This window comes from Zalophus californianus, chromosome 7 (genome assembly GCF_009762305.2).
Source record: "Zalophus californianus isolate mZalCal1 chromosome 7, mZalCal1.pri.v2, whole genome shotgun sequence".
Classification (NCBI taxonomy): Eukaryota; Metazoa; Chordata; class Mammalia; order Carnivora; family Otariidae; genus Zalophus; species Zalophus californianus.
The window spans coordinates 145,162,719-145,179,892 of record NC_045601.1 but is presented as its reverse complement, the minus strand read 5'-3'; the positions used below and the strand labels follow the sequence as shown (position 1 = coordinate 145,179,892).

General features: G+C 40.3%; 1 protein-coding gene and 1 pseudogene across 1 annotated transcript; one reads left to right on the top strand and one right to left on the bottom strand.

Moving 5' to 3' along the window:
• The first annotated feature begins 1,657 nt into the window (after positions 1-1,657).
• On the top strand, positions 1,658-2,596 carry LOC118357154 (putative olfactory receptor 2B8). The gene has a single exon (XM_035728410.1). It carries the CDS (start codon positions 1,658-1,660, stop codon positions 2,594-2,596), a length of 939 nt encoding a protein of 312 aa, XP_035584303.1.
• Positions 2,597-15,725: 13,129 nt separating this feature from the next.
• LOC113926848 lies at positions 15,726-16,679 on the bottom strand (annotated as a pseudogene).
• Positions 16,680-17,174: the final 495 nt, after the last annotated feature.

Sequence of the window (17,174 nt, the reverse complement as noted above, 5' to 3'; positions counted from 1 at the left end):
CTGAGCAGGTGTGAGTCTGGGCACATTCCCTGTTGTTGCACACTTACACCATCTCAGATACCTTTATAATTAATTCCAATAAGAAATTTTTTGTGCATAGATTCTTTGTGGCTATCACTGAATGCATCTCCACAGGAAATCCAAGGAAGTATAAAATAGTGTGAAATCTTATATCCTCTATTCCGATTTCATAAATATTTATTTTATGCCAGTTTTGTACCCATTTCTTTCACACACCAGTGGGTCTACCCCGAAACCTGAATCAGATATTTAGTCTTAGAAGAACTAAAAACGTACTGTATGCCTAACCATTTGAACATGATAGAACTGAAATACTCATTTTCTGATGCCTCTTTGGTTGGTTTTTAAGGATGCTTCTTCAGTACCAAGCAGCTGGACGAATAGGGTCATCAGACCCACCTGAGAGCTGGCAACGTGTCTGGTTCAGCATCATTAACTCCGCTGCAAGATAGCTTCCAGAAGGTAATAATTAACCTAATGTTGATGGATGTCTGAGATTTTATATAATATCAAAATATCCTTTTTTATGACTTTCTGTGCAGTACTTAAAGGTTTCCACCATAGTGCTTTTACCTGTCATTGCTTTGAGAATATATTTGTCCTTATTTCAATGTATTTATCTATTTAACTATTTTATCATAGGGAGTGATGTAAAGCATTACACTTTGTACATAGATTACACAGTTGGGTAACTTTTTAAAATGTTTATTCTGAGTAGAATGTTGATAGTAGATAATCCTACCTTTTTCAGGAATTTCACATGCTCTAGTTGGTAATGTGTGGAGCAGAAATCTGCAGATGGAAGAGGAAATTCATGGCCAGTGGATTTTAGAGTTCTGATTCCACCTGACTATGCAAGGCCAAGGAATTTTCAGAGTTCCGGTTAGATTGGTATGGTGATTTTAAGCCTCGTTTGGGCAAAAGTTAAGCACTGTAATTGAATGGTGGTGTTTTCAGGTTCTCTCTGATTTTTCAGCGGTTTTATACTATACAAAAAAATCCCCACAGATGTGTAGCTTTCCTAAATATAGTGTCTCAGAGAGGTAATTCTGACACAATGTTTATATGCAGAACTACTAGTGATATTTTGAATGTAATTGAATTATTTGTATAAGCAGGTCTTAAATTCCTAAATCTGAATGCATTTCAAGTTTATTTTGTATTATATTCTATTGCCTGTGAGGTGTGTACAAGTCCAGTTGAGTACAGTCATGAGATACACATTTACAGTAACGTCTCTCCCTCGGTCTGCATCTCTGTCTGATCCTTCCTGACTGCTATCCCTCTTTTTCGCTCACCCCCATTCTCTCTACAATGTATGTACATACTTATAGCACTTTAAGTCTCTTTAAACTCAGACTGAAAGACCTTTCATACCTATGACTGATGCCAACACAAGGTCCATTATTTCATTTTTCTAATATTACATATTAATGATTTACTTTTCATGATAATGTGGAACTAAATTGGTATAAGCTATTTCAATTTCAATTATTTATTGAAATAGTTACTTATAATATCCCATGGCCGTGTCTTATAACATGATAGATTCGCCTCCCTGCCAATTATATTTTTAAAGATTTCTTTTAAAAATTGCTAAATGCTTGGTCCTGCAGGAAACTTGTGCTAACAGAGGATGGAACAGAAAAATGGCAGTTCTTTCACTGGGTTTATCCTGCTGGGTTTCTCTGACCGGCCTCAACTGGAGCTAGTCCTCTTTGTGGTTCTTCTGGTCTTCTATCTGTTCACTCTGCTGGGAAACACCGCCATCATTGCCTTGTCCCACCTGGACCCACATCTTCAGACTCCCATGTACTTTTTCCTCTCCAACCTAAGCTTTCTGGACCTGTGTTACACGACCAGCACTGTCCCGCAGCTCCTGGTGCATCTCAGGGGAGCAGACAAGTCTATCTCCTTTGGTGGCTGTGTGGCTCAGCTGTTTGTTGCTCTAGGGTTGGGAGGCACAGAATGCATTCTCTTAGGGGTCATGGCATTGGACCGCTATGCAGCCATCTGCAAGCCCCTGCAGTACACAGTGATCATGCACCCCCGTCTCTGTGCCCTCATGGCTTCTGCATCGTGGTCCATTGGTTTTGCCAACTCCTTATTGCAGACAGTGCTCATCTTCCTTTTACCACTTTGTGGAAGAAATAAAATAGACCATTTCTTTTGTGAGGTCCCCCCACTGCTCAAGCTTGCCTGTGTTGACACCACTGTGAATGAGTCTGAGGTCTTCTTTCTTGGTGTGATCATTCTCCTCATACCTGTGGCATTAATCGTCTTCTCCTATGGTTGGATTGTCAGGACAGTCTTAAGAATAAAGTCATCTGCAGGGCAGAGGAAAGCGTTTGGGACATGCGGGTCCCACATCACAGTGGTCTCCCTGTTCTATGGCACGGCCATCTACGCTTACCTCCAGCCCAGCAACAACTACTCCCAGGATCAGGGCAAGTTCATTTCTCTGTTCTACACCATCGTCACCCCCATGGTCAACCCCGTCATATATACACTGAGGAACAAGGATGTGACGGGAGCAATGAAGAAGGTGCTTTGCGGGGGCCATGGCTCCAGATGACTGGGCGGGGAAGACGCTTTGATGGAAGACTTTAACTGCCAGAGTTTTTAAGATGATGCTGTCCTCCCCATATCATCTAAATGTTCCTCTGACATCTCTCAAGGGAAATTCCTACCTGATGTTTTTATGCAAGTGAGTGCTCAAAATCAAAGTTCATGGATTCATGCAGCCTCCAGAGATGCTGCCTTAGTATTCCTAGAGCATCTGCATCGTATTGTTATTTTTAAAAAGCTCCACGGGTTTTTCAGATTTTCCCCTCATTTGGGAACACTATTCCATTCCTTCATGCAAGAAGACACACATATACCATGAAGTCATAGGGAAAATAAGAATACAAATGACTAAAACACTGTAAGAAATATTAACATTTTGGCATTTTTCTAGGAAATGGTTGGAGGCATATCACTTATTCTTGCATTGTGATCATGGCTCTATGACGAGGTCCGTAGGTTGACTGTATCACAGCTTTTTCATAGAAGTAGGTGGGCAACTGTGGGAAAAACAAACTTTTAGCTCAGAGAAAAACCTATTAACATCAATCCTGACAGATCCATTCAGATATCAGGCCCAAGTATGACGACACCAGTGTGACATGGTTTTAGGTAACCTTCAAGTCACAGACATGGAGGGTGGGACGCATTACTGCCGGTGACAATGGGGCATCAGCTGGTGATACAGCAGGCGGTGCTGACATGTAAGTTTGTGCACAGCCAGGGAAGCACCAATGTGAGGTATGCGAGTTGTTTCTTTTAAGTTTGCGAGCCACCTTGTTAGTTAAAAATGACTGTTGAGGACAGTATCGTCTCTGAACAGTACATGACACAAGTCCTATTTTATATTTGATCCATTTTACCTACAGTAATGCAGCAAAAGTTCCAAAGGGTAAAATACATTTAGATCTTCTCTTCATACCATTTTATAAATTCTTTGATCCAGGCATCAACTGATCAATGCTTTTGTATCTCACATCTACCAAAAGCCCCATATATTTCGACGCAGTAACATACTATAAAAATATAGGAAATGACCACGATTTCACAAGAAATGCCATGTTCTGTGGACCTTACTTAGATTCACCAGGTAGAAATGTAAAGGATGAATAAAATGTATATTAATTATTAAACATCTCCATATGTCTAATCTTTACAAATAGCCATCTCGCTATGAACTGCCATACAATTCTGAATTAGGAGTAATAAATGTAAATATAAACATCCCAGAACAATTAAATTTGACATTGTAGCCCTTCGGTCTAAACTCAGGTTTGCACACAAATGTGTTTTGGGATATGGACCTGGGTTTTTGTATATGTGTATTGTCACAAACAGTGTAGTTTCCCACGGAGGTTGGAGCTTCGGCAATGCCATCTTCATAGAAATGTTTCTGGGTTTTTGTAGGTTTTCCCAACATGCAGCCCAGTGCAGGTAAATGTATTTGTGTCTTGGACCGGATACATATCCATAACAAGTGTACTGTTCCTTATCTTGACAACAACAAGCATCCTCCAGGGCCTTGAACCCCCTGAGGTGGTCATGCTCATGACAAGTGATCTTGCTACAGAGACAGCATGTGGAGGCTGGAAATGACAGCCAGGGGAGATTATGCACACGGTCAGGTTCTCTCTGTATCTCTAGCAGCATCACAGTATTCCCTTTTGAAATCAACACCTGGGATAAATTTGACACCATTGTAATGCTTCATGTATGCCAGTAGAAAAACAGTTTTGTAATACTGTTTATCCCCGATGGTGACAAATTTTCCCACTCTCCATTATGTTTCAATCACATCCTGACTGTTATATACAAATGGTCTCTTTAAAATCCCTCAAGTGAACTCTCTTTGGTGCAAAAACCCTCAAGGTCTCATGAAACCACACAGCCTATTGTTCTGGGTGAGCATCTACTTCTCTGCTCTTAAGGTCACACAGAGCCCTGGGGTGAAACAGATTTATTTCATTTAATGAATATTTGAATGGCATTTGGATGTTTCTGTTACATGGGAATAAATTATAGAGAACAAAGTTCTCTGGGATCCATGCTAAAATAAAAAAGAAATTATCTGAAAGTCCAAACACAAGTTCACAGTTGTTCCATAACATTTTTCTAATGTTAGGAATCTGCCTCCCCACACACTCCATGCTTTGTCTACAACAGACTCCAGGTTGTGTAAATTGTCACCAATATTATTTGAACTGTTTCCTTTTGAATTTTCACCAATAACTGTGGCATGGCTGTGTGATTGTACCCAAGTCTTAGCTAAATTATTTCATTCCATCCGTCTTTAACATCCCGTTGTCAGGACAGTCATTATGCTCTAGCTCTTCTTCCAGGTCTTTTGCTTTCTGAGGAACACAGGGTGTACATCATCAGTTCAGGTAATGGGTGATTGCAGAGACCCCAAATGTCCAACTTGCATGAAACACAATTCCTTTTTTTTGTTTCAATTGTTTTTGTTGGTTTGAAATTACTTTATATATTTTATTTTAGCTTTTTAATGAAGTTTTTATTTCCGTTAAAGTATAGTTAACATCCAGTATATTATTAATTTCAGGTCTACAGTATAATATTTCAACCATTCCATACAACACCCACTGCTCAACTCAAGTGCCCTTCTTCATACCCATCACTTAGTTCACTCATCCCCCCCCTTATTGTTCTATATAGTTGTCCTGTTTCTTGGTTTGTCTTCTCTCTCTTTTCTTCCTTTCCTCGTTTGTTTTATTTCTTAAATCCACATACAAATGAAATCATATGGTATTTATCTTCCTCTGACTGACTTATTTCACTTAGCATAATACTCTCTAGTTCCATCCCGGACGTTCCAAATGGCAAGAATTCATTCTTCTTTATGACTAATATTCCATTGTGTGTGTGTGTGTGTGTGTGTGTGTGTGTGTGTGTGTATGTATATATATATATATATATCTCACATCTTCTTTATCCAGTCATCTATTGATGCACTCATGAGCTGCTTCCATAGTTTGGTTATTTTAAATAATGCTGCTATAAACATAGTGGTGCATGTATCCATTTGAAAGATCTTTTTTTAGGTAAATACCCAGTAGTGCATTACCTGATGGTAGGTTTGTTCTATATTTGACTTTTTGAGGAAACTCCATACTGTTTTCCACAGTGGCTGTACCAGTTTGCCTTCCCACCAAGAGTGCAGGAGGGTTCCTTTTTCTCCCCAACCTCACTGACACTTTCTTCTCGTGTGTTTGATTTTAGCCATTCTGAAAAGTGTGAGGTGATATCTCCTTGTGGTTTTCATTTTAATTTTTCTGAAGAACCGTGATGTTGAGCATCTTTTCTGTATCTATTGAGATCTGTATGTCTTCTTTGCAGAAATGCCTGTCCATGTCTTCTGCCCATTTTTAAAATTGGATTATTTTGGTTTTTTGGGTGTTGTATGTATAAGATCTTTACATATTTTGAATACTAACCCTTTATCAGATATGTCATTGATAAATATCTTCTCCTATTCCATAAGCTTTCTTTTTGTTTTGAATCACAATTCTTTTTTTCCTAAAAACTGCTTTGAAGTTACTTTATTATCTTTTAATTTTTTAATTATTTTAGAATTTCAATTCCAGTATAGTTAACATAGAGTGCTATACTAGTTTCAGGTGTATAATATACCGATTCAACACTTCCATCATCACAAATTTACTCCTTGTTGGCCATCACCTATGTAACCCATCCCCCTACCATCCCTGCTGTAGTACAAGTCAGCACAGAGAGGCTGGGGGATTCTCAGATTATGTGTCGCTACCTTCGTAGGCTGTTCTGGCTTTAGGACTGTCATTTGGTAGCATATCTGCAGTGTGTAGAGTGTAAGTTCTAAACAGACCCTCTACATCATGATGAAATTACTACTAGATCAGTAATCAGAGTACAGCCAGCCCCGTAAGACCCTCATGTATCTCATAGTCTGTGCATTTCATGGTTACTCTTTGCCAGAGTTCTGCTCTGACCAGGCTCACTGAGGAGGGAGGAACAGGTTATAGATCCCTGTGAACCCTTTCCTTTACAGGTGACTTCTTTTCAGATGCTTGTTTTGTAATACAGGTGAGAGCTTCTTTCATCATTGTGGTATTGTAGCATATTTCAGACCTGGTCCTGCTGACTCTGGGAACCACTGTGTATGGAAATGTGGTTTGCTGGGAAGATGGGCTCTGTGTAAATGCAGAAATGAGAGGATGAATGACTGCGGATCAGAGGGGTCAGGGGATGGGGTCCCTGAGATGGCCTTAGGGACTGGACACTTGCTTTGGGGAGGGACACATTTCCTTCTCCCCCACCCCAGGGTTCTTCTAGCTGTTTTTGGAATTAAATGGAGATGACAGAGAGTAACAGGAGAAAAAACCCAAAGTTTTATTACCTGCATGTGGAGGCCCAATAAAGTAATTGAGATTCAAAGAAATGATCAAGGCAGGCAGTTTTTATAACTTTAATACAGAGACAAGAAATGTGTGAGGAATTACAGGATAAAGAAAACAAGTGTTTGGGAGCTTTAGTTAGGAAGAAATTCTAAGTGGAATTTTTTTTCTTATGTTCAGTTAGCTACTGTACTACATCTTTGTTTTTTTCTGTAGTGTTCAATGATTCATTAACACCCAGTGCTCATCACAACACGTGCCCTCCTTAATACCCATCACCCTCTATGATTTCTCCTCCTTCATTTCCCCTCCCTTCCCCTATCATCCTCCTAGATATTCCTTATATTCCACATATGAGTGAAACCATAGATAATTCTTTCTCTGATTGACTTATTTCACTTAGCATAATCCCCTCCAGGTCCAACTATATTGGTGCAAATGGTAGGTATTCATCCTTTCTGATGGCTGAGTAATATTCCATTGTATATATGGACCACATCTTCTTTATCCATTCATCTGTTGATGGGCATCTCGGCTCTTTCCACAGTTTGGCTATTGTGGACATTGAGGCTATGAACATTGGGGTGCATGTGGCCTTTCTTTTCACTACATCTGTATCTTTGGGGTAAATACCTAATAGTGCAATTGCTGGGTCATAGGGTAACTCTATCTTTAACATCTTGAGGAACCTCCATACTGTTTTCCAGAGTGGCTGTACCAGCTTACATTCCCAGCAACAGCATAGGATGGTTCCCCTTTCTCCACATCCTTGCCAACCCTTGTTCCCTGTCTTGTTAATTTTTGCCATTCTAACTGGTGTAAGGTAGTATCTCTTTTTGGTTTTGATTTGTATTTCCCTGATGGATAGTGATGTTGAACATTTTTTCATATGTCTGTTAGCCATTCGCATGTCTTCTTTAGAGAAGTGTATGTTCATGACTTCTGCCCATTTCTTGACTGGATTATTTGTTTTTTGGGTGTTGAGTTTGAGAGGTTCTTTATAGATCTTGGATACCAGCCCTTTTTCTGTAATGTCATTTGCAAATATCTTCTCCCATTCCATGGGGTGCCTCTGAGTTTTGTTGACTATTTCCTTTGCTGTGCAGAAGCTTTTCATCTTGATGAAGTCCCAAAAATTCATTTTTGCTTTTGTTTCACTTGCCTTTAGAGACGTGATTTGCAAGAAATTGTTGTGGCCTATGTTGAAGAGGTTACTGCCTATGTTCTCCTCTAGAATTTTGATGGATTCCTGTCTCACATTGAGATCTTTCATCCATTTTGAGTTTATCTTTGTGTATGGTGTAAGAAAATGGTTCAGTTTCATTCTTCTGCATGTGGATGTCCAAATTTCCCAGCATCATTTATTGAAGAGACTCTTTTTTCCATTGGGTATTCTTTCCTGCTTTGTCAAAGATTAATTGACCATAGAGTTGAGGGTCTATTTCTGGGCTCTCTATTCTGTTCCATGGTCTATGTGTCTGTTTTTGTGCCAACACCATGCTGTCTTGATGATCACAGCTCTGTACTAGAGCTTGAAGTCAGGCATTGTGATGCCCCCAGCTTTGGTTTTCATTTTCAACATTCCCCTGGTGATTCAGGGTCTTTTCTGGTTCCATACAAATTTTAGGATTGTTTGTTCCAGCTCCATGAAAAGTGTTGATTGTATTTTTATAGGTATTGCATTGAAAGTGTAGATTGCTCTGGGCAACATAGACATTTTCACAATGTTTATTCTTCCAATCCATGAGCATGGAATGTTTTTCCATCTCTTTGTGTCTTCCTCAATTTCTTTCATAAGTGTTCTATAGTTTCTAGAGTATAGATTCTTTACCTCCTTGGTTAGGTTTATTCCTAGGTATCCTATGGTTTTTGGTGCTATTGTAAATGGACTTGATCCCCCAATTTCTTTTTCTTCCATTACATTGTTAGTGTATAGGAATGCAACTGATACCTGTGCATTGATTTTGTATCCTGACATGTTGTTGAATTGATGTGAGTACTAGTAACTTGGGGGTGGAGTCTTTTAGGTTTTCCAAATAAAGTATCATGTCATCTGCGAAGAGAGAGAGTTTGACTTCTTCTTTGCCCATTTGAATGCCTTTTATTTCTTTTTGTTGTCTGATTGCTGAGCCTAAGACTTCTAGTACTATGGTGAGGAAAAGTTGTGAGAGTGGGCATCCCTGTCATGGTCCTGACCTTAAAGGAAAAGCTCTCACTTTTTCCCCATTGAGAATGAATGAATGAAAATTTGTGGGCTTTTCGTAGATAGCTTTTATGAAATTGAGGTGTGTTCCCTTTATCCCTATATTTTGAAGAGTTTTAATCAGGAAAAGATGCTATTTTGTCAAATGCCTTTTCTGCATCAATTGAGAGGGTCATATGGTTCTTTTCTCTGATTTTGTTAATGTGCCCTATCACGTTGATTGATTTGTGAATGTTGAACCACCCTTGCGTCCTAGGAAGAAATCCCACCTGGTTGTGGTGGATAATCCTTTTAACGTACTGTTGGATTCTATTGGCTAGAATCTTGTTGAGTATTTTGGCATCCATGTTCATCAAGGACATTGGTCTCTAATTCTCCTTTTTGATGGGGTCTTTGTCTGGTTTTGGGATCAGGGTAATGCTAGCCTCATAGAACGAGTTTGGGAGTTTTCCTTCCATTTCTATGTTTTGAAACAGCTTCAGTAGAATACATATCATTTCTTTTTTAAATGTTTGGTAGAATTCCCCTGGGAAGCCATCTGGTCCTGGACTTGTTTTTTGGGAGATTTTTGATTACTGTTTCAATTTCCTTGCTGGTTATTGGTCTGTTCAGATTGTCTCTATCTCCTGATAGTTTGTAAGTTTCGAGGAATGCATCCATTTCTCCCAGATTGCTTAATTTGTTGGCATATAGTTGCTGGTAATAATTTCTATGAATTGTTTCTATATCCTTGTTATTAGTGGTGATCTCTCTCCTATAATTCATGATTTTATTAATTTGGGTCCTTTCTCTTTTCTTTTGGATAAGTCTCGCCAGAGGTTTATGGATCTTATTAATTCTTTCAGAAAACCAGCTTCTAGTTTCGTTGGTCTGCTCTACTGTTTTTCTGGTTTCTATTTTATTGATTTCTGCTCTGATCTTTATTACTCCTCTTCTCCTGTTTGGTTTAGGCTTTGCTCCTTTAGGTGTAAGGTAAGCTTGTGCATATGGGATTTTTCTACCTTTTTGAGAGAGGCTTGGATGGCTATGTACTTCCCCTTTAGGACTGTCTTTGCAGTATCCTAATAGGGTTTGGATAGTTGTGTTATCATTCTCTTTAGTTTCCATGAAATTTTTTTTAAAGATTTTATTTATTTATTCATGAGAGACAGAGGGAGAGAAAGAGAGAGAAGCAGAGGGAGAAGCAGGCTCCCAAGGAGCAGGGAGCCCAATGCGGGACTTGATCCCAGGACCCTGGGATCATGACCTGAGCTGAAGGCAGACGCTTAACCATCTGAGCCACCCAGGCGCCCAGTTTCCATGAATTTTTAAAGTTTTTCTTTAATTTCTTTTTGACCCAATCATTCTTTACCAGGATGCACTTTAACTTCCAAGTGTTTGAGTTCCTTCCAAATTTTTTCTTGTGGTTGAGTTCCAGTTTCAAAGCATTGTGGTCTGATAACATGCAGGGAATAATCTCTATCTTTTGGTATTGGTCGAGACCTGATTTGTGACCCAGATGTGGTCTATTCTGGAGAAAGTTCCATATGCACTTGAGAAGAATGAGTATTCTGTTGTTTTAGTGTGGAATATTCTGTATATCTATGAAGTACATCTGGTCCAATGTGTTCTTTACAGGTCTTGTTTCTTTGTTTATCTTCTGCTTAGATGATATGTCCATTGCTGAGAGAGGAGTGTTGAAGTCTCCTACTATTAATGTATTATTACCAATATGTTTCCTTATTTTGGTTATTAATTGGTTTATATAACTGGCTGCTTCCATTTAACGATTTAACAATTGTTAAATCTTCTTGTTGGATAGACCCCTTAAGTATAATATAGTGTCCCTCCATGTCTCTTGTTACTGTCTTGGTTTAAAATCTAATTTGTATGATATGAGGATTGCTACCTCAGCTTTCTTTTGAGGTCCATTAGCCTGGGTTCTCCATCCCCTCACTTTCAATCTGGAGATGTCTTTAGGATCAAAATGAGTCTCTTGTAGAAAGTATATAGATAGGTCCTGTTCTTTTTTATCCAATCTGCATCCCTGTTTCATATGATAGGAGCATTTAACCCATTTACATTTAAAGTGACTACTGAAAGACATGAACTTAGTGCCATTGTATTGCCTGTAAAGTCCCTGTTTCTATAGATTTTCTGTTTTTTTCTGGTCTGTGTGACTCCTGGGGTCTGTCTTCATTTACAGAAACCTCCTTAATATTTCTTTGAGGGCTGGCTTGGTGGTCACATATTCTTTCAGTTTCTGTCTGTCCTGAAAGCTCTTTATCTATCTATTCTGAAAGACAGCCTTGCTGGACAAAGTATTCTTGGCTGCATTTTCTTTTCATTTAGTACCTTGAATATGTATTGCCAGCCACTTCTGGCTTGCCAGCTTTCTGTGGATAGGTCTGATGTTACTCCCTCCATATGTAAAGAACCTCCTCTCCCTGGCTATTCTCAGGAGTATTTCCTTGGTTGTACAGTTTGCAAGCTTCACTGTTATATGTCGAGGTGTTGATCTATACTTACTGATTTTGGGAGGGGTCCTCTCTGCCTCTTGGACTCGAATGCTGGTTTCCTTCCCCAGATTAGGGAAGTTCTGAGCTATAATTTGCTCAAATATACCTTCTAGCCCCCCACCCCCACCCCCTCAGGGATCCCAATAATTCTGACATTGGAACGTTTCATGGCATCATTAATCTGCAATCCTTTTGTCATGTGTTACTTGAAGCTTATCTCTGTTTTCCTCCACTTCCTTCTTTTCTATCAGCTTGTCTTGTAGATCACTAATTTGGTCTTCTGCCTCATTTACTCTGGCTGTTAGAGTATCTATTTTAGACTGCATCTCATTCATAACATTGTTTAGTTCGGCCTGATTAGATCTCATTTCTGCCCTTAGAGATTCTATATTGTCACTAATGCTTCTTTCAGGCCTAGCTATTGACTTCATGACTGCTCTCCTGAAGTCTATCCCTGACATTTTGCTTATATCCATATCCATTAGTTCTGTAGCAGATGACATTCTCTGTTTCTTTTCTTTGTTGAGAGTTCCTCCTCCTAGTCTTTCTGCCGAGTGATGGTTGAGTGAAAGAGCAGAGTCCAAAATATCAACAAGGACCCAAGCAAAATGCACCCTAGGAAAATCCAGAGTGGTCGGAAACTACCACCAAAAAAACAAAGCCAAAATGAAGCACATAAGAAAATTTATAAAAGGGGGGGAAAGGGGAAGGGGGACTATAATCTCTCAGTGTGGAAAAAGCAGGGTGTTTCAGTTGTTCCTGGGTGTATTTTGGTCTGTTTGTTAGAGGACACTATGTCCCAAAATTACAAGGAAAGTAAAACTTGTGTGTATATATATATATATATATATATATATATATATATATATATATATATATAGGATAGGGAAAAAAGGACAACATTGAAGCGTATATCTATAAAAAATATATAGGTGTGAAAAAGTACAAGTTAAAGAGCTACTAGAAATATAAGTTTATATAATAAACATCTAGTTGAAATGAGAAAAAGATAAAAAGAAAACACAAAGAAAAAAACATAAAAAAGAATAAAAAGGAAAAGAGTTGTATCTGGAAAACAAAGAAACAAAAACAAAAAAACCAAAAACAAGCTGGGAAGCAACACCTGGAGCTCAATATACTATTTTCCCCTGGTGTTAGGATTTTATAGTCTTATGGGATCCATGTCATCTTCTTGTTCTTCCAGCGTGTCTTCTGGGGTAGCAGCCTGTCATGCTGTTTCTCAGGCAACTCTGCTTGGGCGGAATTGCCCTGCCCCCTATAGGGGGGATGGGCTCAGTGGAATCCGGTCTTCTGTGTGGCTTTTCTTTGGCAGCTTTCCGCACCTCTTCAGAGTTTCAGAGCAAAAGTGGCCACACCCAAACCTCTGGCTGAGAGCAGAGAAATCGCAATGTGCTTTTTCACTAAACCCTTCAGTACGAATAGGCTCCATTTCTATATGCTCCACGGAAAATCACAGCCTCCCATGGTGCGCGCTCACAGTAACTCTCAGGTCAAACCAGGAGCCTTGGGAGTGTCCCTGCCTTTTATGCTTCTAAATCTGCGAGCAGCTGTGGGCTCCCTCAAGCACACGAGCAGCTCCTGGATCCTGTCTGGGTGCTGCTCTAAAGCCCTTTCCCGACTACTACCACTCTGCGAGTTTTTGCCTGGTCCTGGCACATGCTCCTGATTTTTTTCAGGCTGCTCAAGAGAAGAGCGATTCTCAACTGCCGGGGCTTGCAGTTTATGGCCATCCAAGCTGAGAGACCCTTCCTGGGCTCGCTGACTGTACCTGCTTCCTGGCTCCACTGCTCAGGCACTCTGCTGGTCCAGGGAGCCCCCTTGGGGGCTTCTCCTTTACTGAGACCATAATGCTCTACCTAGAATCCTGCCTTTTCATCTCCAGAGCCCCTTTCAGAGAGGGATGTCACTCCCTAGAGCAGATTGCCAAGGGTTCTGCTTTTGTGCTTCGCTGTTATATCACTTTCCAGGAGCCAGCTTATGGAAGTTCCCTCCCCCTTCTGTTTATCTTCTGCTATCTCTCAGTAGACTCACAACTTCCCACGTGGTACCTTGCAAAAAGCAGTGGCTTTTCTGCTTGTAGAAATCCAGATATATATGCTTCTCATGCTGATTACGTGGGTGTTCAGAACGGTTTCCTAGATATCCAGCTAAATTCAGGGGACGGGTTGAAACAGTGTCCCTTTCTCCTCCGCCATCTTCAATTTAAGGGACTTTAAAGTGACCATTTGGGTATAACACTCAGGATGTGGTTGAAACATAATGGAGAATGGGAAATTTGTCACCATCGGGGATAAACAGTATTACAAAACTGTTTTTCTACTGGCATACATGAAGCATTACAATGGTGTCAAATTTATCCCAGGTGTTGATTTCAAAAGGGAATACTGTGATGCTGCTAGAGATACAGAGAGAACCTGACCGTGTGCATAATCTCCCCTGGCTGTCATTTCCAGCCTCCACATGCTGTCTCTGTAGCAAGATCACTTGTCATGAGCATGACCACCTCAGGGGGTTCAAGGCCCTGGAGGATGCTTGTTGTTGTCAAGATAAGGAACAGTACACTTGTTATGGATATGTATCCGGTCCAAGACACAAATACATTTACCTGCACTGGGCTGCATGTTGGGAAAACCTACAAAAACCCAGAAACATTTCTATGAAGATGGCATTGCCGAAGCTCCAACCTCCGTGGGAAACTACACTGTTTGTGACAATACACATATACAAAAACCCAGGTCCATATCCCAAAACACATTTGTGTGCAAACCTGAGTTTAGACCGAAGGGCTACAATGTCAAATTTAATTGTTCTGGGATGTTTATATTTACATTTATTACTCCTAATTCAGAATTGTATGGCAGTTCATAGCGAGATGGCTATTTGTAAAGATTAGACATATGGAGATGTTTAATAATTAATATACATTTTATTCATCCTTTACATTTCTACCTGGTGAATCTAAGTAAGGTCCACAGAACATGGCATTTCTTGTGAAATCGTGGTCATTTCCTATATTTTTATAGTATGTTACTGCGTCGAAATATATGGGGCTTTTGGTAGATGTGAGATACAAAAGCATTGATCAGTTGATGCCTGGATCAAAGAATTTATAAAATGGTATGAAGAGAAGATCTAAATGTATTTTACCCTTTGGAACTTTTGCTGCATTACTGTAGGTAAAATGGATCAAATATAAAATAGGACTTGTGTCATGTACTGTTCAGAGACGATACTGTCCTCAACAGTCATTTTTAACTAACAAGGTGGCTCGCAAACTTAAAAGAAACAACTCGCATACCTCACATTGGTGCTTCCCTGGCTGTGCACAAACTTACATGTCAGCACCGCCTGCTGTATCACCAGCTGATGCCCCATTGTCACCGGCAGTAATGCGTCCCACCCTCCATGTCTGTGACTTGAAGGTTACCTAAAACCATGTCACACTGGTGTCGTCATACTTGGGCCTGATATCTGAATGGATCTGTCAGGATTGATGTTAATAGGTTTTTCTCTGAGCTAAAAGTTTGTTTTTCCCACAGTTGCCCACCTACTTCTATGAAAAAGCTGTGATACAGTCAACCTACGGACCTCGTCATAGAGCCATGATCACAATGCAAGAATAAGTGATATGCCTCCAACCATTTCCTAGAAAAATGCCAAAATGTTAATATTTCTTACAGTGTTTTAGTCATTTGTATTCTTATTTTCCCTATGACTTCATGGTATATGTGTGTCTTCTTGCATGAAGGAATGGAATAGTGTTCCCAAATGAGGGGAAAATCTGAAAAACCCGTGGAGCTTTTTAAAAATAACAATACGATGCAGATGCTCTAGGAATACTAAGGCAGCATCTCTGGAGGCTGCATGAATCCATGAACTTTGATTTTGAGCACTCACTTGCATAAAAACATCAGGTAGGAATTTCCCTTGAGAGATGTCAGAGGAACATTTAGATGATATGGGGAGGACAGCATCATCTTAAAAACTCTGGCAGTTAAAGTCTTCCATCAAAGCGTCTTCCCCGCCCAGTCATCTGGAGCCATGGCCCCCGCAAAGCACCTTCTTCATTGCTCCCGTCACATCCTTGTTCCTCAGTGTATATATGACGGGGTTGACCATGGGGGTGACGATGGTGTAGAACAGAGAAATGAACTTGCCCTGATCCTGGGAGTAGTTGTTGCTGGGCTGGAGGTAAGCGTAGATGGCCGTGCCATAGAACAGGGAGACCACTGTGATGTGGGACCCACATGTCCCAAACGCTTTCCTCTGCCCTGCAGATGACTTTATTCTTAAGACTGTCCTGACAATCCAACCATAGGAGACTGTGATTAATGCCACAGGTATGAGGAGAATGATCACACCAACAAAGAAGAGCACAGACTCATTCACCGTGGTGTCAACACAGGCAAGCTTGAGCAGTGGGGGGACCTCACAAAAGAAGTGGTCTATTTTATTTCTCCCACAAAGTGGTAAAAGGAATGTGAGCACTGTGTCCAAGGAGGAGTTGGCAAAACCAATGAACCACGATGCAGAAGCCATGAGGGCACAGAGACGGGGGTGCATGATCACTGTGTACTGCAGGGGCTTGCAGATGGCTGCATAGCGGTCCAATGCCATGACCCCTAAGAGAATGCATTCTGTGCCTCCCAACCCTAGAGAGAGGAACAGCTGAGCCACACAGCCACCAAAGGAGATAGACTTGTCTGCTCCCCTGAGATGCACCAGGAGCTGCGGGACAGTGCTGGTCGTGTAACACAGGTCCAGAAAGCTTAGGTTGGAGAGGAAAAAGTACATGGGAGTCTGAAGATGTGGGTCCAGGTGGGACAAGGCAATGATGGCGGTGTTTCCCAGCAGAGTGAACAGATAGAAGACCAGAAGAACCACAAAGAGGACTAGCTCCAGTTGAGGCCGGTCAGAGAAACCCAGCAGGATAAACCCAGTGAAAGAACTGCCATTTTTCTGTTCCATCCTCTGTTAGCACATGTTTCCTGCAGGACCAAGCATTTAGCAATTTTTAAAAGAAATCTTCAAGAAAATAAATATTTGGCGGCAAGGGGGATGTGTGTGGATTTATCATGTTTAAAGTAAAGGCCATTGGATTTTATCAGTACTATTTCAGTAAGTGATTTACTCATTGAAATTGGCATAGCTTATACCAGTTGAGGTCCACATTATCACAGAAAGTAAATCATTATTGTTTAATATAAGAAAAATCACATAATGGCCTTGGTGTACAAAAGGTCTTTCAGTTTGAGCTTAATGGCACGTGAAGTACTGTAAATATGTAGGTACATTTTTAAAGTTTTTAAAAAAAATTTTAATGCAAAAGAAGCAGTCAACAAAACAAAGAGGCAACCCACAGAATGGGAGAAGTTACTTGCAAATGACACTACAGATAAAGGGGTGCTATCCAAGACCTATAAAGAACTTTTCAAACTCAACACCGAGAAAACAAATAATCAAGTGCAAAAATGGGCA